The 24756-nt window shown below is 46.3% G+C and overlaps 1 protein-coding gene across 2 annotated transcripts in view; it reads left to right on the top strand.

Annotated features, from left to right (window-relative positions):
- Positions 1 to 24756, top strand: part of epha10 (EPH receptor A10) — a 146319-nt gene that overhangs the window by 115668 nt on the left and 5895 nt on the right. Inside the window, exons 6-16 of one of the 2 annotated variants that reach the window (XM_076755216.1) lie at positions 461 to 585; positions 3118 to 3430; positions 5045 to 5153; positions 12169 to 12297; positions 14602 to 14657; positions 18297 to 18422; positions 19266 to 19451; positions 22490 to 22551; positions 23120 to 23236; positions 23660 to 23746; positions 24153 to 24305. In XM_076755216.1, coding sequence (XP_076611331.1) covers positions 461 to 585; positions 3118 to 3430; positions 5045 to 5153; positions 12169 to 12297; positions 14602 to 14657; positions 18297 to 18422; positions 19266 to 19451; positions 22490 to 22551; positions 23120 to 23236; positions 23660 to 23746; positions 24153 to 24305 — 1463 coding nt within the window. The remainder of the gene's footprint in view (positions 1 to 460; positions 586 to 3117; positions 3431 to 5044; positions 5154 to 12168; positions 12298 to 14601; positions 14658 to 18296; positions 18423 to 19265; positions 19452 to 22489; positions 22552 to 23119; positions 23237 to 23659; positions 23747 to 24152; positions 24306 to 24756) is intronic. The other variant, XM_076755217.1, reaches the window with a different exon arrangement.

Here is a 24756-nt window from a genome sequence, read left to right as displayed (position 1 = left end):
TGTAACGTCCCAGTCACTTTTTCAATGCTACACACACACACATACAAAGAAACATGCGCGGTGTTTGTCCACCCATGAACTACAATGAAGTTGTCTGCTCTGTCTCATCGTCAATAATTCATCTGTAACCCCTCTCCTCCCGACTTCTGTCCTCTTTCTCTCCAGTGTGTCCTTCACGATCCATATTTCTTCCGCTCTCTGCCGTAGGTTAGACAGTGTGTAGACATATCAGCGCTCGCTGTCGGGCAACTTCCAGCCTGTGAGAGAATTCACTGTATTCCTCCCTTGACCTTTGCCTACAGAGTCCAGCTTTGTGTAAAAACTGGAAATACAAGAGAGTAAAGACTCTTTGTAATGTCCTTGAGTAAACTCTTCAAGCTGGTGCATTCATATTGAATGAGACTGGAATCCCCAAACTCATCTCTCTTCTTCCCCTCCTCCCTTTTCTCGCTCTTTGCAGCTCCATCGCTGATCAGTGAGCTGCGAGCGGAGAAGATCGAGCAGAAGAGCATCACCCTGGTGTGGAGGGAGCCCTCCTACCCGAACAGCAGCCGCACCGAATATGAAGTCAAGTACTATGAGAAGGTAAAATCCACTGTTCCTCTGCACCGTAATATGCCCCCAGCTTGACTAATCATAGTTAAAGATAATTTTTTCATGTTTGTTCTTGAGTAAGAACAGGCAGCCAGAACTTAAATAAATGTCAAAGATGTGTTTGAGGTAAACAGGGAAACTAACACTCATAACAAAAACTGAGGGATCTTAAAGGGATGCTCCAAAGATTCAGTGTGGGGCTTTGATAAAGTTTTGGGATGTTCAAAATCAGCAGCAGAGGCCTGAGATCTGGCTGTGGGGGTTCAGACTCCAACCATGCTGCATCCTACGTTTCCAATAATGCATCTCAATAGTGTCTTTTATTTAACAGTTAACAGCCAATATATAATTATTTGACTTTGTTTAAACCCTCAAATATCCATCTCGGCCTTCAAAATCCAGGACTTGACACCAAAATCTTCATCTTTGGTGCTGTTTCTTCATGATGAATGATGAAATGAAATTAAAAATTTAAGGGTAATACAAATTTACCACTCAGTCAACTCACTAATCTGTTGACTGTAGGATTAAATATTGTCTTGCACTGCTAACTGTTGACACATGTTCAGAAATCATGTATTTTTCAGTGCATTTCAAGGGCCAATTATGCAGAAGCCTGTGTCCGTATTACTGCCACATTTTCTTTCGCTTTTATGGATAACCACTGTAATTTCATCGGCCCTATCACGCTCATTTAACATAACACTTAGTCAGATTGTGGCCGCCCCGTCAACAGTCATAGTCTTCACAGTAAATCTGTCATGCACGTAAACCACAGCTGTCACGCTCACGCCTCTCCATTTTCATACGCTGCATTTTCTGGCAACGCCAGGCCTTTGTGTTTGGCTCTGACACACTCTCACCCATTTTCACACCTCCTTCTCTTCTCTATGCTTCACCATATTTAATAAAGCCCTTGCTCCTCGCTGCTCGACTCCCACATCTTTGGGAAGAAAAAAAAAGAGGGGAGGGTCTGGAGCGGGGATGGGCAAGGAGAGACTTGGGGCGACGGGAAGAGATGACAGGCGGGATACAGCCGAGATGCCGGCGTGATAACCAGAGCAGAGAAAAGGTTAGAGAGGGTATTAGGGACAGATGAGGGGAAGATGACTTGGTGGAAAGATGCTTGTGAGAGCACAGTAATAGAGAGAAATGAATGAAGGCGCTTTGTGAGCGAAGCAGATGAATTGTGGGAGTGTAAGGGAGAGGTGGAGAATAACTGAAATTGAGACAGGAAGATAGTTGACAGGCCCCGAAATGAAAAGGCATCTAGACTGCAGCAAAGAGCCCATTGGAGTATAACATATGGCTCTGCTTCGACTGTGTACAGCGCTCCTCTAAGTCCTTTCTGTTATCAGCCGTACAGTATGGGCCCACGCAGCGCTCGCTGGTATTCACAAAACCATTTGATAAGGCTGTAATGTGTGAGGTATTTAATTTAATCTGGAGCATAACAAACAACACATTGTGGCTGATAATAATGACTAACACTGGTAATGACTAATAATGATTAAATCACTGGTTATTCATAACTTGATATTACAAAGTGTCATCTCTGACTCTGTTATTTTTCTCCCACCCGTCTCTCCCTCTCCACCCTCCTCTCTTCTCTTCTCCATGTCACATACTGTATTAGCTCTCTCCACAGGAGTCACTCATTGTACGCCGGCTGCCATTCTCAGTTAATCTCTTTATTTCACCCTGCTTGTGTCCGTCTTCTCTGACTTTCTGCTTTCTTTATCCCCTCTTCTCGCATTGCTCAGACATCCATAAGAAAGCATCAAAGATCACGCATGCTGTTCCAAATCCTCATTACCGCATGCCAGGAGCGTCCCACTCACTCAAAAACTCACACGTGCTTGATTTACCTCATTTTACCCTCACACGTAAACCGGATTTATCATCAAAGCTGTTGCACAAGCTCGTCCTCACTTTTAGCCGTCTTATTGCCATGCAGAGGCGTGACATGCAAAGATACACCGAGGAGTGTTTGTTGAACCGAGGCAGAGACGGGAGACGGTTTGCGCCGAACGTGCAAAAACAAACATATCAGACGACAAGTGGAGTAATTATGTTAATGTGTGTCACCCACTCACTGCCCTCATTGTGCCCACTTTTGCAAGGTGTGAGTCACTCTCACAGACAGAAACCGATGGCTTTGGTTTGTTTTTCTAAAGGCCTCTCTGGAATGGAGTCGTGCCTTTGTTACCATTCCAGCAGTGATGCTTCCTTATTGAAAGCGCGTTAAAGAGGACTAACTCCTCAGCTTGGCCTCGCACACTGTGTGACTGAAACTTTGGGACCCCGTTCCTCTCTCTCCATAAATGAAACATTACCGGAGCCTTTGATTTGGTTACTAAATTGTCTCGCCGCGTCCCCCAGCATCACAGACTGCGCCTTGGAAATGAACAAGGCGTCTCGCAAATGGATTCCTCCAACTCGTCTCACTCTTTCCTCTCCTTCTCCTCCTGCTTCGCCGTCTTTGTTTTGTCTGTCTCTCACTTTCGCTCTCTGCCTCCGCAGGAACAAAAGGATCAGAGTTATTCGACTGTGAAGACCGCCGCCACACGGATCAGTGTCAACAACCTCAAACCTGGCACCACATACGTCTTCCTCATCCGCCCGTTCTCCACGCCGGCCCCCTCCTCCTCCCTGTCCTCCTCCCCTCTCTCATCCTCCTCGTCCTCTTCCTCTGCTTCCTCCCCTTCATCCTCTTCTTCTTCCTCTTCTTCTTCTTCCTCTTCTTCATCATCCTCCTCCTCGTCTTCCTCCTCTCCGCCGCCCATCGACTACGGAGCGTACAGCGCTCCCCTGGAGCTGCAGACACTTGGCGAGTGTGAGTACCCGTTTTACGCCTCCTCCCCTCTTCTCCTCACTTTCTCCTCGCTCCCTCCTCTCAGCACCGGCAGGCAGACTGGGATCGGGGGTTTGTGCAGGCACCTGGCCAGCCCACACAATGAAGCGTGCTGCTGGAGAGAGAGAGACCGAGAAGGGGATGTGACTGTGTCTCAGATTATGTGTGAAGATTCAAGATTTTAGCAGTAAGCTGTGAAATGGTTCCTCTTTGTGCAAGTTGATACCGTGTCCCTGGTGCCACCTCGGGGTCTGGTTGGGACTCTGTGTGTATTTCATGCCTTGTGCTTCTCATGAATTCTTTGTTTTGAAACCTTTCTAGTTCCAGGACAGGGATTTGTTGAGCTTTTCGTAGCCTGAGCGGCTTCACACCGTTTATACAGCTGAAGACACCCGAGAGCTGCCCCGCACAATCTTCCACAGTTGGCCAAAGACCAGCTCTGTCCAACGATTGTTTATTTATTTCGAAGCGGATGGGGTCTTAGTTTTGCTGTAGGGTGAGAGGTCTTCCAGCGGTTGAGTGCTAACTTTTCTGGACGATGCATATTCAGCTTCCTTCATTTGCCTCGGGCCGGATCAAGCGTCAAATAACCCGAGATCTCACAAGGCAGCAACGCAGCAGCCTCTAGTGGCCGTGTACGAAACACAGGCGCGCATAACGATTTTAGACCAAGATTATGACATTAATCTTTTGAGTCAACAGTGCTTCAGGCAAGTGTAACTAATTGTAGATTGATGGTAAGCAAACAGGAAGAGTTGGCAGGTGCACAGCTACAATTCAAAGGGGGGAAACTTTACAAGCTTGTGCACATTTGAATGCATTTTCTTGCTGAAGATTAATGTTCGGAGTTGTGAAGATGACTCCTGCGTGCTCTGCTCCGTCCCAGGACAGGAAGAGCTTCTAAACTCATTCTTCCAATCTGCAGCCGACTGAACGATTCTTTTAATAACTGCACAAGAGTTTATGAGGTCAACAACTCAGCGCCTCAACTTTTAAATCTGCATGGACGAGAAGCCTTTAAATTGAATGATTGGTCAGTTCTGCTACTGGCAAACTCCCTCTGCTGATGAAGATCATGTATTGTGATTGAAGGCTCTAGAACAGCTAAAGGGACCTCAAGATGAGACTGTTTTGTCTCTGACTGTAGTTCTGATTAATTTCTACCATCATTTATACTACAAAAAGCATATTGTGCACACAAACACGAGGCGTCCTTTTATTTCTGTTTAGTGAGGCAGAAAGAAGGTTAGCGCTTTTCAAAGAGTGCAGTATCGGAGGGTCAAGTGAGAGTGTTAATAATGTCGAGGAGGTCGTGGCTTTCCAAAATAGGAAAATGCCAGTTTACCCTGCACTCTAACCAACTTCTTATTAAATTAATTCAGCCTTTAAGGTCATTGCGTTATTATTAGCTCTCATCTCGTGCCCTTGTTCTGTTAATATCCAGTAATTGAATATATGTGCCATGCATGCGGGTGTGTTAAGTGGTGTTGTTATGGGGAGATGATGAGTGTGTGTGCGGTGCATAAATGTGCCGGCACACACGCTTCAGTTACGTCTTTCTTCATGTGTGTAAAGAGTGTGTTTTGTCATTTCCAGTGGCACTGGCGTCCAGCGAGCAGAGCCCGGTGGTGATCATCGTGGTCGTGTCCGTGGCCGCCCTGATCATGCTGCTCTCCATGGGGGTCGGACTGCTGATCTGGAGGAGGTAGATATTTATATGCAGACACGCACGCAGTTAATTAATTCACCATCCGCTCTACACTTCCTGTTTAATACCCTCAGCATGTCTTACAAACACGCTGACATGCACATGTGTGCAAACAATCAAAGACTCAATCACATATTCGAGTCTTCTGTCACACGCCACTCCATCATAATCCAGATTACAGTAATCCAGAGGTAGGAGGAGTCCCTCTTTGAAAGGACTGTGCAGTGAGAGAATGGCTGGATAAGCGGTGACACTCATCGTTTAATATGCGACATAAAGAAGTCGGTTTGATAATGGCGCTGTCTGTGTCGGGGGGAAACGCTGGCAGGGTCAAAAACTTCTTTGATCATTTTTATTTTTTTAAACTCATAGTTCTTCACCATCTCATTAAAAGAGGCAAAGAGATGAGAGGGAGGTTAAAGCCGTGTCACTTGCGTAACACCTGACACATAGTTTACTCAGGCCAGAGATCAAAAGTCTTTCATGTTTTTTATGATAAAAATGGACAGTCCATTGCTTCACTACATGTTCAAAAAAAAGGTCAATTCAAGTATTTAACTTGAAGCAAACGGTGACTTCCTCCACCACTACTGTGACCTAATTTTTCAGCGTACTTCGTGATAGCAGGAAGAGACTATTCAGCAATCAGTGTAAGAAGCTTTATTTCTTTATTTCTATACTTTGAAGTGGCCGCCTGGTGCACATCAGCCCAAAGTCTGAGTCAGTTTAAGAACTGAAGTGCATGAAAGGTGATGACCAGAAGAGAATTGGGTTACATGTTTTGATAGCGTGGCTTAAAAACGAGAAGAAAACCCAGTAAAGTAGGACAGGTTAAAGATCCACCCTGAACACGTGAAATACCGTCATAATGAACTGCTTCAGCAGGCGCAGGGAGCAAACGATGGGCTCCGTTTCACTGACGGATACTAACCCTGCGCTTGAATGGAGGCTAGCATCCCACTCTGAATCGCTAAGTCTCCGTCCTCCCACTGTCCCGCCGGCCTATCCTGACTCACTCTGAAATACATCACGATGCGGACACTGGATACTCTTGAAATGTCGTTTTAGGAGTGACCAACAGCCAAGTAAAATTTTATGTTTGGAGTTAACTTACCAGTCAGTGGTTTTGTGCAGGCAGTGCTCCAATACGATACTGAAGACGATCCAGGCAAACGAAATGACTGGCACACAATAGCAAAACCAGACTTGAGCCCCTTGACTGATTAACAGTCCGTTACGGAGGTTGAATCATCGTATGTATAACAATCAACACTCAGTCAACCAACTGCTCTATAGATTCCCAGTTTGAATTCATTACTGTGATTCTGTGTCATCTCAGGCATTTTAATGTATGTTTTATTGTCTTGTTTATCGTACTGAGCATATCTTGCCATAAATGTGCATGTTTTATTCAGCAGAGCAGAAAAGAGGTGGGGGTGGGGGGTGGGGGTGGGGGTGGGCAGAGTGCATTTCTGCTTGCCGTTCCAACCACTTTACTCTTTGACTCCTGACCAATTCTATATTCTGCCAGCTCGCCTCACGCACGCCCACGCACAAACGCACACCCTCACACACTTTACACTGTACACTCCATCACACAGGGAGCACATATCTACTCCCACACAGTTACACACATGGCCAGAAAACAGTTTTTTTTTTCTTGTTGTTTCAATTCATTTGGCTGCCATTCAATTGATATCTGTCCAGGGAGATTTTCAGATACATTGCAACAGCATTTGTTTGCATAGTTTGTGTGCGTTCTCTTGTTCTTTCCTCTATACACACACACACACACGCACACAGATACACAACCCTGATTCCAAAAAAGTTGGGATACTGTAAAAAATTTTATCAAAAACATAAAGTAACCATTTGCAAATGAACTTTGTTTACTGACTACGGTTTTACAAAGTGTTCCTGAGCTCATGTAGTCACATCCTTCATCCAATCATGTGTTCACAAAGTGGTGAACGTCGCTCCATCCTCGCTCATGAACGACGGAGCCTTTCCATTGGATGCCCCTTTCATACCCAATCATGATACTATCACCTGTTACCAATGCTGCTGCACCAAAATCAGAATAAGCAGATATTTACAAAAATCAATGAAGCTGATGAACATAACATTAAATATATTGTCTTTGTGCTGTTTTCAATAGAGTTTATGTCAAAAAGGATTAGTAAATTATCCCATCCTGTTTATGTTTCACACAGCGCCCCAACTTTTTTGTGCCACCTCTCAGCCTCATAAAGTACCTTTTCCACGGGTACACCTACCTGTCTAAAGAGGGACTGTGATATGGAAACCACCAGACCAATTCAAGATACGCACAAAACAGTGCAATGATGGAGTCAGCCGGCTGTAGAAATGGGTTCTATTCACTCACGGCAGCCCCATACAAACTGCTGCTGTCAGTCAAACATCCATAAAGGAATATATGGGAATAGGTGTACACACAGACTCACACCTACAGTACACAACTGTGTGAAGGCAACAGCGCCGCAGTAGAAAAACACAGAATATGCAAAAATGTGCCAACTCTCAGTACGCACACATATACGCATTTAAATACATTGTTGCTTTGAGGGAAGGCGGCATCATCCCCTCGTGCACAGCCCAGCACTGAATAATAACGCTTATCTTTCTCTCCTTTATTCCCATCACTGCATTCACTGCAAGTGGTCTCCATTGTTCATCGCTGCTGGACCATTAACTTGCTCTTCATGTTTTGCATAGAGACAAAGAGGGAATGGCTTGATGCCTCAATTACCATGCTCTCGTGTTCGCAAAGACTGCCAGCTCCCGGCCACGGCTGGAGGGTCTCCGTTACATCGATCTGCCTGCTCACACGGACACATGCAAATGAGTCCCACTGCACACACATGAAGGCACGGATACAGGCAGTCGCACACGTTTAAGGCATGCGTGCACATTTATGGAAACCCACCTGATCTTTTAATCTAAGGTTTGTGGCGGCAGCAGGCTGGCTCTGCCGCCTTATGAGCTGTTTTCCTCCTGCAGTCTGAAACACACCAGCAGCTTGCTTGCATATTGTTCCCAGTGTAAAGGGATGTACTGCATGTGTGGACTCGCCACACTGCAACAGAATGCACCAATGTCCTCCTAGTAGCTTTTGCTGGTTGATGATTCGGAGACACGCTGTTTTTCCAGTTTTTCCTCGTCAACTGGTGCCTCCAGGCTACTGTGCTGACTTCTCATCTTGTTTGGTGATTTCATGCTTGGGTTTTAAACTTGTAACAGTGGATGAGGTGAAAGTTGTTGAGGTATGAGAACAAGACACAGTCTTATCTTCCCAGGGACATGAAAAGGTTTGAGTACTCTTGGGCAAAATTTCTCTTACTAAGAATAGCTAAGTGGGTAAAAGAGGACCTGATTTCCAAACAGCATTAAGTTAAAGACGCATTCTTCAATATTTTAGTAAGATTACTTTTGGATTTCCATCTTTTACAGTTTCAAAATAACATAAAAGGAAAAAAGCCTGAAGCAAAGGTTTGGGCTCCCTGCATGGTCAGTACTTAGTAATACCCCCTTTGGCAAGTATCACAGCTTGTAAAGGCTTTGTGTGGCCAGCTAAGAGTCGTTCAGTTCTTGTTTGGGGGGATTTTGGCCCAGTTTTCCTTTCAAAAGGCTTCTATTTCTGTGAGACTCTTAGGCCGTCTTACATGAACTGCTTTTTTCAGGTCTATCCACAGATTTTCGATCACGTTTAGGTCAGGGGAAGTGAGGGCCACAGCAAAACCTTCAGCTTGGCCCTCTTGAGGTAGTCAATTGTGGATTTTTGAGGTGTGTTCAGGATCATTATCCTGTTGTAGAAACCGTCCTCTTTTTATCTTCAGCTTCTTTACAGACGGTGTGATGTTTGCTTCCAGAATTTGCTGGTATTTAATTGATCCGGTTCTTCCCTCTACCAGTGAAACATTCCCCATGCTGCTCCACAGGCTCAAAGCAGGATCGATCCAGCGCCATGCTTCACAGATGGAGAGGTGTTCTTTTCATGAACATACCTTTGCTCATTGCAGCCAAACAGTTCTATTTTAGCTCCATCAGTCCACAGGACTGGTTTCCAACATGCACCAGGTGTGTTTGGATGTGCCTTTGCAAACGCCTGATGCTGAATTTTGTGGTGAGGATGCAGGTTTGCTTCTGATGACTCTTCCATGAAGCTCATATTTGTGCAGGTGTCAGTGCACCCCATTAGAGTCTGCTGAAGCTTCGTGAAGGTCTTCTGCAGTCAAATGAGGGTTTGATCTGTCTTTCTAGCAATCCAAAGAGCAGCTCTCTCTGAATGTTTTCTCAGTCTCCCAGACCTCAACTTGACCTCCACTGTTCCTGTTAACTGTCATTTCTTAATTACATTATGAACGGAGGAAACGGCCACATGAGAACGCTTTGCTGTCTTCTCAAAGCCTTCTCCTGCTTTGTGGGCAGCAATTATTTTAACTTTCCGAGTTCTGGGCAGCTGCTTAGAGGAGCACATGGCTGCTGATTGTTGGGACAAGATTTGAGGAGTCAGAGTACTTGAAAAGCTCTGAAATTCGTTTCCCTTGGCCTTTCCTAACAATGATTGCGAACAAGCCATAGCCCTAACGAGCTAATTAAAGTCAGGGACCTTGGTATTATCTGAGAGCTCAAACCTCTTGGCATGCCAAACATTTGTATGGTGCTCCTTTCCTTTTGTTCCCTCTCGAATTGTACAAAACAAAAATAATGTTCTAACGTTGCTTAAAATGTTGAAGAAAATGTGTCATCTTTAACTTCATGACTTTTGGAGCTCAGCCCATCTTCTACTCACTTAACTATTCATAATTAGAGAAATTTTGACCCAACTTTTGTACGACACTGACAGCTCGACAGATGGGCTCTTCAGGTGAAAAGTCAAGTGAAATAACAGCGAAAACATCCGGAGCAGCTTCCCATAGTATTTTTATTCCGTGTTGTCCTTCATGCTGTGTTGTGTCTCGTTAAAGAGCCATGCAGTTGCACTTCTGGTGCTACAGGTGTCTAATAATGGCCGTCGTGTTACACGCTGCTGCGCAGTGAGCAGTGCTTCTTTTTTTTCTCCTCTCCGTCAGTGTCCTTTGTAAGAGTCATGCCTCATTACTGTGACGTACATGGGAAATTATTCACAACTCTCAGTAGGAATAATGTGGAGAATAATAATGGAGGAAAACACACACACACACACACACACACTCTCACACTCTCTCTCACACACACACACACACACACACACAGAGTCCATTGGTGCCTGACAGAGTTTGATAGAACCAGAGTTCCAGGACATTGCCCAGACATTCTCCAAGAAGAAGCCCAGGCTCGGCTGGTCAGTGCAGGGATTGTTTACCCTCCACTGGCCACATCAGCGTGCATGTGTGTGCCTCGGGACTCAGAGTGTGTGTGTGTGTGTGTGTGTGTGTGTGTGTGTGTGTGTACGCCTGTGCCTCGAGAGTGAGAAACAAGTTATCCCGAGCCGGAGACGCAGAGGAGATCAAGAAGAGAGGAAGAAGCGGGAATTAAGGCGGAGGGTCATTTCATAGGGCCATTGACTCCTGGCGACACAGTGGCAGAAAGTGGGCTTCGAAGGGGGAAAAATGAGACGAGGGAGAGGAGGGGAGGTCAAGAGAAAAGGTCTCCAGCTCTGTAGTGGACTTTCCTTTGTGTCTTCTACAGATCAGTGCTTTCATGTCTCAGAAAGCCCCCCTACCACCAGACACAGACATCTTCTATTTTAAATGCCTTTAAATGGAGCTCTGTATCCAATTTAGAAATATGCTTCCAGTTATTAGTCACCTGCCACAAATGAATAAATCATTACTGCGTTTGGAAGCATGGACCTGTTCATGAGTCTTAACCCAAACTGAAAACTAGTCTTCACCTTTGGTGCAAGAAGAGAGAAGGTTTGTGTGATCAGCAGGGTCGACTCGAGAGCAGAAAACAAGGGTGTCACGTGATTAAAACTTGATGATGGATAAAAGTGAAAAGGGCCTTTTTCAAAATCCCTAATTTTCCATGTGTGTGCCCTACATAAGTCTCTGCTGGCCTAAATTCCCTCTGCTTCCCTTTACCTGTCAGCGAGGATTCTATTCTGGTTCTTTCGCCTATTATTCATATTATTTCCATAACGGCACTTTATTTTAAAGGTCGAATTCAGGTATGGAGAGGAAAGAGCGGGCGGTGAATAGTCTTCATTTACATGGAATCCGCTCCTTTTCTTTTGCTTTAAAGTTCTCGCTGAAAACACGAGTGTGTGTGTGTGTGTGTGTGGGCTGCACGAATGATGATTCACTTGAAAATTAGCAAATATTTAAATTTGCTTTCGAGATGCATACCGGTAAAGGGTTAGTGGTAATTGTGTCATCCAAAATCATGATGACCAGTGTAGACAACATGCGATTTCAGCCGCGTTCCACCGCGTCTTCAGTGCCACAGACAGGCTGGTCGGAGAGGTCTTTTTGTGTGATTTGTTGACAAAAAAAGGTTGAATTTAACCTTTAAGACAAAATCTTTAAGTTTTCAGTCATCACATTTGTTCATTTAATGCGGAGCGCACGTTGAAAAATCTAAATCCAAGACGCAAATTCTTGCCAAAATTAACATTTGATGAGGCTGAGTCGGCGAGTTTGGACAGACTCTTCAGTGTTTTGGCATCGGCACATTTCTTTCTGCCATCTGGTTCTTCTGAAGCGTGAAATAAAAAGAAAAATTGGTCCAGAATTCAAGTAAAAAAGCAAAAAATTGGAGCCAGCTTGGGGAGGGTTAAGTAGACTTTAGGCTGTATTTTCAAAATAAAGAGTATATGTTTTCATAGCAATGCCTATTTCTGATCATTTTATCATTTCTGCATGTTTTCTTGGCAGCATCCGCCATTTTCCAGCGATTAGATTTGGGAGAAAAGACTCTGTTCATCAAACCAAAGTTGTGTTTTAAAGTAATGAAAAGAGCCAGCACTGACATCGGCGCTCCCCCTCCCCTCCCTTGTTTTTTTCCCCAGCAGCGTCTGCTCGAGCTCCTCCAATGTAACTCCTGCTAGCGTGGTGCTGCTCTCGACCTCCTTCTCCACTCTTCCTCCTCCTCCTCCTCTTCTTTCTCCTCTTCCTCCCTTCACACAGCTGATGCCCAGGTACACTGGCATGTCTGCACTCCCCCTCCCCCCCCCCACCTCTTTCTCCTCCTTTCATTTCCTCCCACTTTGTCCTGCCACCTCCTCTCTTCTTTTTCTTCCGTCTCCAGCTTTCTTCATACCAAGAGAATGATAATAAGCCAAAACCATTTCTCCTTTTCTTCCCTTTTTGTCAAGCTGTTTGGCCCAATTCCGTATTATATCCTCAGTACTGTATCTGAAATGAACTTAAAATTGTGATGGAGACTGTTACCGCTGAATTCACGCCCAAAAAGAAGCCAGCCTCCAAAAAGAGCTACTTTGCATCTGCTATTTCATTTTTGTCACATCTGTGACATTTCAAAGGAAGTAATGGAAATGGAATCAAGTCATGCGACTTTGCCTTCACGCAGCCCTGCCAATTATTCTTCTTCTTCTTCTTCCTTCCTTCCTTCCTTCCTTCCTTCCTTCCTTCAAGGCTTAGTTGCCTCCTCGTCTCCTCACTCAACTTGTCCCCTTAAATCTATGATTCCTGTACGTCTGCTTGCTGTTTCGCCTCCCGTCAGTCTGTTAACTCTCCCTGCTGTATGTCCCAGCTGACGTTTCCCATCACTGCCTTGCTTCCTTCATCTTCTACCATCCATTCCTACCCTGCAATCCTCCCTTCCATCCTTTCTTTCTCCTTGCTCCTTCCTCTGCCCCTAACCATGTACTTTATGGGCTATATTGTATGCCTCTTCAACTCTTTCTCCTTCCTTGCATACCCTTCTGCCCAATTATCCTCTTACCCGTAACCTCTTATTTTCTTGTCACTTCCTCTGCCTCTCCATCTCCCGACTTCCTCACATTTTTTCCTCAATGATTTATCCACAGCTTTGCCCTCATCCCCATGTCATGTTCTCCACTCCTCTCCCTCACCTCGTTTCCCCCTTACGTCTCTTGCATCTTGTTCTCTCGCTGCCGCCATGCCCTCCGTCCTCATCTCCCTCCCGCTCCCCAGCTCGCTCCCTTTTCCGCTGTGCTCCCTTATCTATTAATTCTCGTCTCCTCTCCCCTGTCTGGTATCTCTGTCCTGCCCTGAGGATCTGTGCTGCATGTGTCTGCTGGTGTGTTTTGACAGACGGGGTCCTGACCTTGTCTCAGACCCTGCTGCTACACGGGCTGAGAGACGTGTCAGCCTCGGCCTCCATTGCATCTCACAGGGACACGCACATGCAAAGAAAGCCTATAAATACAGGCAGGATTCTTCACATGTGTGCAATGTGAAGAATCAAGCACGAACGCACACACAGTCACGTATTTAAAACACACAATGTGGGTCCGTCAGAGTCTCTGTGAACTCCCCCTCGGCTGTGCTCCAGTTCTGTGTGAAGCGCTGATGTGTTCTGACGTTCACGCTAACACACACACACGGCAGGTGTGCAGACACGTGCATGGACAGCCTCACTTCTGATGTACAGACGGTGCATCTCAGTGTCATCAGTCCTCATCACAGGAAACTAGAATGCTGCTGCAGGTCTTCAGACTGCAGCTGGGAGGGTTACCATCTTGTATTTCCACACATACCTGGGACGTATTTAAACTAGCTTTCATTAGCACCGTTTGTTAGCAGAACCTCTGATGTACTGCAGATCTCACCATCAGAACTTGTGCCAACTCCGTGGCCGAATCCCTCTTGTTTTTCATCCCTCGCTCTAATCCAAGTAAGGGGGAGCAGGCCATCCAGAATGTCTGCTCATCACTTGTTAATCTGTCACTTTACAGTACGTGTGTGTGTGTTTTTGTGGATTGTGTGCGTGTGAGCGCCGAGAGCCAAGTTCTCCTCTAAGCCGAAAAGCCATCAGCAGTCAGATCATAGAGAGCTCTCTCCTCTTTGGACCCCCTGTGGAGGCAGGGGATGAGAGATAACTGTGTGTGCACATATGTGTGGAAAGCACGGTCGCCCGTGTGTGTGTGTGTGTGACTTCAACTTTTTCATAAAAACTCCATCAGGGTGAAACAACAGCAGCGTATCAGTTCCAGACCTATCGGTGTGTGTCTGTGACTTGCTCAGTCAAATCAGGCAGGATTTCCACTTACTCGGCCGCAGATGTTTCGGCTGCTCATCAGCGCCGTCGCATCGGGGGTCTCTCCGAATGCCTCGCCGTATCCTCTCCATCTCCACTATCAATACTCTTGTCTTCGCTTTCCCTCATCTCACAGTTATTGCACATTCCGTGTAATCTACTACGTTGCAAGATAAACAGCGTCTGATGCTTGTATTTGTTTGTGTCTGCCAACTGGGATAAAGCTCTGTCTGATACCTGACTTTGTTTCTCTTTGCAGACAATGCGGCTACAGCAAAGCTTCTCAAGAGGGAGACGAGGAACTTTACTTCCAGTGTAAGTGACAGCGGTGATCACTCTATTATATTGCATGTGTGTGTGTTAACCGTAGGTGTTCAAGCTCTGAGGACGGGGGGAATTGTCTGTCCTGTCCCAAGTACTGGAATGCATGTGCATACACACTCGCGCCTGCATTACGGATGACTTTTGAGGCACTGGCGCCACGGCATTAATTCTTAATTCTGAGTGCATGCTTAGCCAACTCTGAGCACACTGACACAGTCCATTAGGTGGTGTGTGGGGCTGAGGTTGACGGAGAGAGATTGAAATCAGGAGGAGGGGAGAGATAAAGAGCTGGAGATCAGGGGGAGGGGAGAAGGAGAAGGAGGGTGAAAGCTCCAGAACGAGGCGGGCAGCAGAGGAGATTGCGCCTCCACAACGGACGTTTTAATGTTGTTGTTGTATACGATGTTGAACAAGGTTGTAAATGCTGTTTTTTTTTTTTTTTTCCTTCAAACTCTGCTCACCAGGCTCTCAATGGGCTTTTTGTTTGACAGTGACAGAATGGAAGTAGTTTGACATATCTTTCCCTGTTTGTGTGCGAGTCTGTGCGCCAGGGCTTTGCTAATGTGGCGTGTGTGTGCGGGTGCGCACGTGCGTGTGCGTGCTCATTTGCGTTGTTTAATCTCCTAGCATGCTGAGCCCTCTGGAGAGGTTTGGAGCACTATGCCTGATGAATAATGAGCTGGAGCCATGCGGCTGGGAATTAACTCTGCCCAAACAAAGACATGCCAACAGCTGACAAGCACGCAACACACACAGAAAAACACACACACGTTTTTGGCCTGTTTTTCAAACACACACCTTCTTTTTTTTTTTTTTTCTTGTAGAACACGGACACTTGCATAAATAGGCACAAAGACACGTTTTTGTTCTCTTTATCCGACACACACACACTCTCTCTTGAGTCCACTTCCTGTTCCGTGACTGTGGACCTGCTACAACATGCTGTCACGGCTCTGCAGGTCTGTGTGTGTGAGGGAGCGGGTGTCATGTACGCCTGATTTTAAGTTTTTCCTCCCCTCCCATCTGTCCGCCTGCAAGACATGAAACACATTTCGTGACTGAAGTTTAACATGGGAGGACGGGGGGGGAGAGCGGGACTGAGCGAATAAATGAGTGTGTGAGTAATAAAGTAGAGGAAGAAGGAGGTTAAATGAATGAGTGAGTGAAGGGCTCGGTAAGAGGGGAGGAGGGATGGAGAGTGAAGAGGTGAGCTGGCAGAGATGGAGAGACTCATCATAAGTGACACTGCTCAGAACATTAGTTTTATGTCGGACTACGTGACCTAGAAACATGCGATGGAGGGGGATGGATGAAAGGCTCATCTGCGATCTCCATTAACGGACCAGTTTTAGATACCATCCAGAGTTTGATTGCATGTAAGAAGGAGACCGAGAGAGAAGGTGTCGGGGGAAATGAATGGAGAGAGATAGGAAGGCGAGTATAAAGCGTTTGTGGCCTTTAGAATGAACATATTTGGGGCCCGGGCACGCTCCCTCGGTGGTCCACTGGAGATTACGCAGCCGAGTGTGAACATGCTTAAGTTTCCCCTCAATCGCTCACGGCGGTGACACAGTTAACCCTGAAACTAATCAGCCACAGAGCCAATGAAGCGTGCATCTGTGTGTGTCATATATGTGGCCATTTTCAGCCGGTATAATTCATTTCACGAGGCGTGTGAGCAGCCCCTCTTCTGCGTGCCGCCCAGCTGGTCGGAGGCAGCCAGTTTTAAAACCCCATTCGACAGAAAGAGTCTTCGATCCTCCGCTCGGCCCTGGCTTTGAATAGAGAAGGTTTCATCTGCTTCATAATTGGACTTTTGGCTTTATTTGTCGATGTGTGTGCGTGCGTGTACACAAACATATCTGCGAGCGCGTGCGTACACACAAGCGAGTATGCGCGTGTTGGATCAATAAGCCGTTATGAGGCAGCCGGTAAAGGATCCCTCAGGTCGATCTCGAGCTGTAATCACATTTCAGAGCCTCTGCTCGGATTTTGGGAAAACTACCAGGCCTTTTCCTGGAAGATTAGCCTTAACATGTAGTAACAAGGGTCAAAGGTCTTCTAATTGAGAACTACAGTCCCTTGATTAATGGTTATTGGCTATCTGCTGGCTAGTTTATTTGCTAGTTGTTAGCGTTGAGCAATAGGCAGTTGATAAATAAAACACGAGGCTCGATTGAGTGCTTTTGTTTTGCTGGAAACAGTCAAACAGTTGGGGTCAATATCACTTGTGGTTTAAAGTGTCAGCAGGAATATTCAATCGTTGCGTCTCATTAGTGTCACAGAAGCGGCGGAAAAAAATTAGCCGAGGTAATCGTTAGTGCTAACTTTTTTTCTTTGAAGACTGAATAGGCCACGATGAAATAATTTATCTGCTCTGAAAGTTGGAGTCCAGGTTTTTATCCTGTTCTTGTACTGCATGTTAACGAGTTGTGTATCCCACAATGCATCTAAGTATAAAGGTGATGCATAGTGGGCGAGGCTATTTATCAAATGCCACATTGTGGATAGAGAGTGCTGTTATTTGTGGGAGATCCCACGCAGCACCCAAACTTTAAAGGAAACGACAAAGCAGCAAGTACTACAAGCAGCGTGGCACTTTCAGGTTTCTCTGCCTCAGCGCTTCACCGACTATTATGTCCTGTCCCAGTTTCTGACTGAAGATTATATTGTGTGTGTGTGCGTGTCTGCTGTTTTGCATATGTGTGTGTGTGTGTGTGTGTGTTAGTGAGATAACATTTTTGAAGCAAGCGGAAAAGACAAAAAGCCCTCGTGGAGGAGGCCTGTGATCTGACTAAAGCTGTGCGCCGCGAACCCAGAGTCAGATTTGAGCGCTCGGAGCCTTTGATCTGGCTGCCTCTGGAGTTCGCAAGGTCAAAACAAACAAAAACGGAGAATTAGACAAGTTGTGAATACAGAAGCAGGAGCGTGTTGTATCAATTTAAATGAGGGGGAAAAAAAAAAAACATCCTAAAGCTACTCGCAAAGTCTTTTGAATTTTCGGGTTATTAATCCCACAGATGACTGGCGGAACTGTCAAACTGAGATATCCACTGTAGGTTTACAGTTAACAGTGAGGCTCGATGGCAGAAAATGTTGCAGCTATCTCAAACATCAGTGGCAAAGCTGAGGTATTGATTTCAGTCCGCATCAAAGAGCAAGGGCTTTTTCCGAGACACAACATTTTGGTCTAATGCTCAACAATCACACAGAGAGAAAATCTTTGTTGAAGGAGGCAGAGATACCAATTTCTCCGCTGACTGTAGCCTCAGCAGAGCACAAAGTGATGCAGACATGAGAAATGTTTTGCTTTGTGTTACGAGAGAGGTACCGCCAGGGCCACAGACATCTCGCTACCCTAAGTAAACAGTAGGCTAGCTATCTGTATTTATTTGCTCATACACAGTTTAATGGTCTCTGAATCTGAGAGAGGCTCCTTTCATCTATTCTGTGCCTCATGTGGACGTTTTCGCTGGTGGGACTTTTAGCTGTTACACTTAGCAGACTAGCATGCAGACCGTAAATGATGTGCTGCTGTCCTGTTGATTTTATGGGCTGTGGAAAGTCTTGTCTCAGCAGCACGCTTGATTCATTCTCGCAAGGTCTTATGTTGTTCGTTTGTGTGTTCAGTTAAGATCCCAACACGGAGGACTTACATTGACCCGGAGACCTGCGAGGACCTGCTGCAGGCCGTGCACGCCTTTGCCAAGGAGCTGGACAACTCGAGCATCAAGATAGAGAGGATTGTGCACACAGGTACGTGGGATCAAAGCAGGATCGCTGCACTTTGGAGCTCTCTGAAGCTGCGAGGCAGCAAAGGCTGAGAAATCCTGACTTTTCGTCTTTAATATGGGCCAAACTGCTAAAACACTGGACTCTGCCTCTTGCAAACTCCACATGCCAAGTTCACAACAAAGGCTACTGTTAGAAATTTCAAGTATCAAGCTGAGACAACCCCAATCATGTCATCAGGGTTGTCTGGGTGTGAGCGTCGCATTGGGTGCAGAACGGCAATTATCAAATTCTGTCTTGCAAAATGGTACCAGAAGTGAAAGAATTCTTAACCTTGCTGCCATCCAGATTTCTACTGTGAAACATGCAAAGATAAACCACAGTGTGAACAGCTGCACTCATCTTGAGGCAGCTCAAGGTATTTTTGCACTTTCCCTCAACGTGCCCGCAGACAAATTGAAGAAACCAGGCATCTTACGGATCTGTGCCAAAATCGAGCTCTGCTCCTCTGGCTTGTTAGATTTGCCCTACTCGATGTTCCACTGCTTCACCTGCGCCCTACCCCCTCTTTGATCTCTCTTTGATCCCTTTGTATTTCATGTCTCTCCTTCTCTCTCTCTGCTCTCAATAGTATCTGTTCATTTGCGTCATCTCTCTTCCTCCTCGATAAGTTTGTATTTCTCGATCTGATTCTGCAGCAGCCCCCCCCCCCCCGTTCATTCCTCCACACTTTCTTTTCATCTGTGCACAGGTATGACTCCACATCATCAGGCTAACCTGCAACACTTTGCCCCGTTCTGTCTCCATCCCATCTGATTGTTAACGATCAGGGGATCATGACCTCTGTACGTCTGTCTCCCCCTACAGGCGACTTTGGGGAGGTGTGTCGTGGCTGCCTGAAGCTGCCCAGTAAGCGAGAGCTGCCGGTGGCCATAAAGACGTTAAGGGCCGGCTGCTCGGACAAACAGCGGCGCTCCTTTCTCAGCGAGGCCGGCATCCTGGGCCAGTTTGATCACTCCAACATCATCCGGCTGGAGGGCGTCATCACCACCGGTAAGGAGGATGGGAGGGAGGTGAAGCAGAAGGTGAAAGGAGGTTCGGGAGGAAGGTGATACCACTGGGAAAAGAACAGGGAAACAAAAGGAGAGCAGGTGAAGATGAAAGGAAGCATGGGGGGGGGTGTCCAGGTTATTGAGGATCAAAGGAGGATAGTTTGACCATTCATTACCTCCATCACCAAGGAAGAAGGGACAGGAGGCTGTAGAGAAAGCAGAGCGGGGTAAAACAGGGAATTGGAATTTGACCATTTCAATATCACACGTGCGGAGGAGGTCATCACTCCTCGTAACTACGGAGAGAGATGGGAAGAAAACTGGAGGCGTAGCAAAGGCGACAGACAGGTGGAGAAGAGAGGATCGGGAGGAGCACTGCGATACTCCGACCACTTCAATATCACACGAGCGGAGGGGGTCAGCGCTCGCAGCGAAGAGGGCGGCACGGGAGGGCGGAAAAGAAGAGGAGGTTGAAGAGTAGAGAGCGGGGATGGCGGGATGGATGTCGTACGCTAGCAGCAGCTGAGCCACATCAAGGCCCATTTTCCGCTGACAGATAGCAATTGAGGTCCTGGAGCGAAAGCAGGATGGAAGGAGGAGGAGGGGAAAAAAAGTTGAAGAGACGAGACGGAGGAAAAAGACATGAGAGACAGAGAAGATGAGGTAGAGGTTAATGGGAATGGCAGGTGAAAGCAGAAGCTTTAAAGAGTTTGTGAAGTTTTTGTTACTGCCGCAGTGATGCTCAGTGTGGCGTGTGTGTGCGCCAGTGTGTGTGTGTGTGTGTGGGCATGGTGCCCGAACACACTCTGTGCTCAGTAGGATGGCAGCAGATGTGCAGGGTAGTAATTGGTGCTAGAGACCCAGCGGGGCCCTGAGATCCACTCCAATCTCTCCTACCATCATGTGCACAAACACACACACACACACACACACACACACACACAACTCACGTGCACGCTCCCTGACACACATACAAAGTCAGTCCCATATGCTCACTTTCTCTTTCACCATCATTGACACACACACACACACACCTGCTTGCTTACCTCCTCACTTGGCATGAAATCACACATCCATGCACACAAACAGTGCACACACACACTCCTACCGACTGTTAGAATACAAATCACCTGCTTTACATCACTTACCCCCCACCAGACCCACACTCAGCCCTCCTCCATCCTTCCACCACCTGCAATCAGCACCCGCCTCCTTACTAATCTTCCCACCCTTTCACTGTAATTCAAGACCGCATGACATCACGGGTGTGTCCCATTAAAAAGCTTCCTCCTCTCCTCAACTTACAATCAATGAAGCTGATGAGGTAAAACATTTAATATATTCTCTTTATGTTGTTTTCAGTTTATTATAAGTCCCAATGTTTTTTTTTCTGGAATCAGGGCTTTAGTATAAGTGCTAATAGCAGAATGTCTTTTATATACAGTTTAATACTGGTGCATTAACTTAGAACTGAACACATAGATCACAGGTGTCCTGTTCCAGCCAATCAGAATCCAGCACTGTCAGTGGCCATGGTATCTGCACACATGTATTAGAAGTTACTGTGTTTGCTTTCATGCTTATTAGGGCACGTTTACGTATTCCCTCTCAAAACATGGAGATTTCGAGGAACAGCAGAAAGTCGTGCGTTGACGTGACAGGAAGCGGCGCTCCTGATTCTGTATCAGTTTCTCTTTGAACGGTTTCATTTTACAGTCTGTATGGTTTCAGTGGGCCCATTACCAGAGTGTGTTATTGAAAATAATCTACTGATGGTTAATCCTGGCTCAGTTGGCATTTGTGGATTGAGTAGCATTTCAGATGACCTCGACACCTTTTGTCATGAAAGCCTCTGGATCCTCGGCTGCCACGATGTTTGCGCTCTATTTCTTTCCCTGCAAGAAATATGTGATATTTGTTCCCTCAACAAGTGAATATTTCAGTTCTCATCGCCTGCTCCGGCAGCCTGATTGAGTCCACATATGAGAGTTTTGCCTCAGCCTGTTTGAACAGGAGGGTACAGTAAAGTTCAAGGATTTGCTTTTTAATATGTATTCAAATTATGACTTACAAGTAAGTGTGTGTGACTGCATGAATTTGTGTTTGTGTGAGGCAGCACGCAGCACTTATAACTCCCGTCCTTCCTCTGCGGTTCTGTCAGGATTTGCAAACTTAGGTGACATCCTGTGAAATGTTTTTCGCAGGTAACCACGTGACGAAGGTGTTAGTTTCTGCTTTGTCTCCCTGCCTTCGCACCGACACACAGCTAAACCCACTCCAATGAATTACATGATGGCTGGCATCGTATTATGGCAGTCTCTCTGTGCTGACTCACACTTGCAGAGTGTTGTTGGTCACCTTTCCAAATAGCTTCCTGAAAGCTCAGTATTACTGGCAAACCATGAATTGTGGATATTACAATGCCAAGTTATCATTTCTGTAATACGCCTGCAAGAACTGTCAGGACTGACGGCCTGTTATCGCAGACATGTACTTTTTAGATATCAAGTTGTTTACGTATATATCAAGGTTTATCTTACTGTCTCAACCTCCCATAATCCACTGCTCCTTTCTCCTTCTCTCCTCCAACTGCTGCAGTCTTATTTTCCTCCTCTGTGCACTTCATAGCACGGCTGGATCCCTGCCATCTGCGCCCGGGCACAGTGTGTATGTTTGTGAGCACGCCTGTGGTGTATATGAACGTGCATACCTGGACCGTGTTGCTCTGTGTGTACGCTCGTGCACAGATTGTGTGTGTGTGTGTGTGTGTGTGTTTGAGGGTCGTTAAACTTGCTGAGACAGCCAGGGCAGCTCACAGGTTCTCCCGACTTCACCACAGTTCAGTGGGTGAGGGATGGCTTTGCACAAAGCCTGCCGCGCTGCCAAGTGGACTAGACTCACTCTATTCTCTCCCTCCCTCCCTCTCCGTGTCTCCGTCTCTATTACCTCTCTCTCGTTTTTTCACTGGATTCTCTCCATTTTACCTCAGTTTCATTTAATCATACACTCGTCTGTCTTGCTCTCTTTGTCTTTCTCCAGGTAACACCATGATGATCATAGTGGAGAGCTTGTCTAATGGAGCCTTAGATTCCTTCCTTAGGGTAAGGTTTTGTGCAGCCTGTGTGTGTGTTCATGCATTTATCTTAAACTCACACACGCCTGCTCATCATTTAATAGCAAAATTAAGCCTCCAGATTTTGTTTTTGAACCCTTTCACAAACCAGGCATTTTATTCTAATAAACCTAAATTCACTATTAGAACAGTGCAGGCCTGGGGGAGCGGTGCTCGTGCTTATTGCTTTAAAGAGGAAAACGTAACATAATTAACCGCACAAATGGAGTGTTTTCTGCTTAAAGATGCTGTAAGCTGCTGTAAACAGTTATTGTGCCCCTCTGCTCTGTGAACCACTGCGGCGTGGTTTATAATGATATGAATTAATGGCCTGTTTGTTTTTATCCCGCAAATAAAGGGATTCAGCTCAGTGAGCGCAACATTGTACTGTAGTAACAGATGTGTCGCCTTTTTTGGGATCAGTACATGCGTACTGTGTACACTCACCCTCCTCTTTCCTTTCCTTTTCCTCCCTGTTCTTCTCTCCTTTTATTTATTCATTTTTTTCTAATTTTCGACCTCCTTTCTTCGGTTCCCTCTGCCTCCCGTAACCCCAGAAGCACGAGGGCCAGCTGAGTGTGATGCAGCTGATGGATATGCTGACCGGGGTGGCATCAGGGATGAAGTACCTCACTGAAATGGGCTTCGTCCACAAACGGCTCGCCGCACACAAGGTAAGGGAGCAGGTGGGAGGCGATGATAGGGGAGAGGGTGTAGGGTGATGTATGTCACAGTCTATTGCAAGTTTTCTCAGGTGGGTTACAGAATACAATTTGTCCTTGTCTGCAAACGTCTTTGACAATCACCCGCCTGCAGGTTTTCATTTGAGTGATACACGAAGCTGAACATGACAATACTCTAGTTTTGTCACTTCCAGGTTTCGCCGTGTGGCATTTTCCTAAAAGAGCCCGTCTGTCAGACTGCAAACGCAGTGGCCACATTGCGGAAAATGAAGAACAGGAGCATTTGTTCTTGTAAACAATCAATTGTCCCTGGTACGATAAGAGCTCTGCCCACCGGGGCGGCGAGCTCCCACGCTGAGATTGTTTCTCCTCCAAATGGAACCAATGCTAATCAGTTTGTTTTCCCAATCTCAGGTGCTGGTTAACTCCAACCTGGGCTGCAAGGTATCTGGCTTCAGACCTCTTCAGGAGGACAAGATCGAGGCCATCTACACCACGCTGGTAAGAGACAGTGAAAAGGTCAACTTTACTGGATATTTTAGCTTCACTTTCACATTCCACTTTCCAATTAATGACCCTCAAAGAGGCACAAAGCCTGTCGGTAGGAAGTTCACACATGTAGGGGTGATACTTTTAATGAGCCTTGGACCAGAAGAGAGTTAACACGCGTCACGTGTGGTTCAGCTCAGGTCATGTAATTAAGCTGTCGGAGGAAAAATATTTCGGCGCTTGACTTCCCTGGATATTTTTGGGTTCCAGTGAAGGTGAACTCACTCCTCTAAAGATTCTTTTGATCTCCTGAAAATATGTTCAAAGCTCTTCAAAGAGAATATTAAAGCGTTACTTTTGTGAACTCTCCACACCCTTTTTTTACGCCGTGTCTTACCTCCCCGCTTGGCTCCCGCAGCACGGTGGGAAGAGCGTGGTGCTGTGGACCGCTCCGGAGGCCATCCAGTACCACCGCTTCTCCTCGGCCTCAGATGTCTGGAGCTTCGGCATCGTCATGTGGGAGGTCATGTCCTATGGAGAGAGACCCTACTGGGACATGGGCAACCAGGATGTAAGTGTGTGTGAGAGATAGGAGGGTGCTTTCCATTAATCTCTCCAGTCATTGCCTTTATATCCCTTCACTCTCTCTTTCACCTCCCTCTATCAATGAATCCATGCCCTGCTTGGATCTTATTAAAAGAAAGCCAAGAAGCCACAGTACCTCTGAAAGCTTTTGCAGGGCCTAAGTCCCCCTCTTTAAGTCTGCATCAGCTCCATGACCAATCCTGTTTTCTCTTAAGGACGCATTGATCCCCTTCCAGTGGCCTCTGCCTGTCCCCGAGTGCCATCCCACTCTTAAAAGTGTTTAAAAAATCCCTCTGGAAAAATTCTTTCAGGAAATGTAAAACGCTTGCTGCTATTTGAGGGTTGAAGAGATTGTCCTGTCGATAGGACCCTGCTTGTCACAAGAAACCTATAATTTCCAAGTCAATGTGGGTGGGTGCTGTGTTGTGCTGTCGTCA

This window comes from Chaetodon auriga, chromosome 17 (assembly GCF_051107435.1).
Source record: "Chaetodon auriga isolate fChaAug3 chromosome 17, fChaAug3.hap1, whole genome shotgun sequence".
NCBI lineage: Eukaryota > Metazoa > Chordata > Actinopteri > Chaetodontiformes > Chaetodontidae > Chaetodon > Chaetodon auriga.
This window is presented reverse-complemented; position numbering and strand designations above follow the sequence as displayed.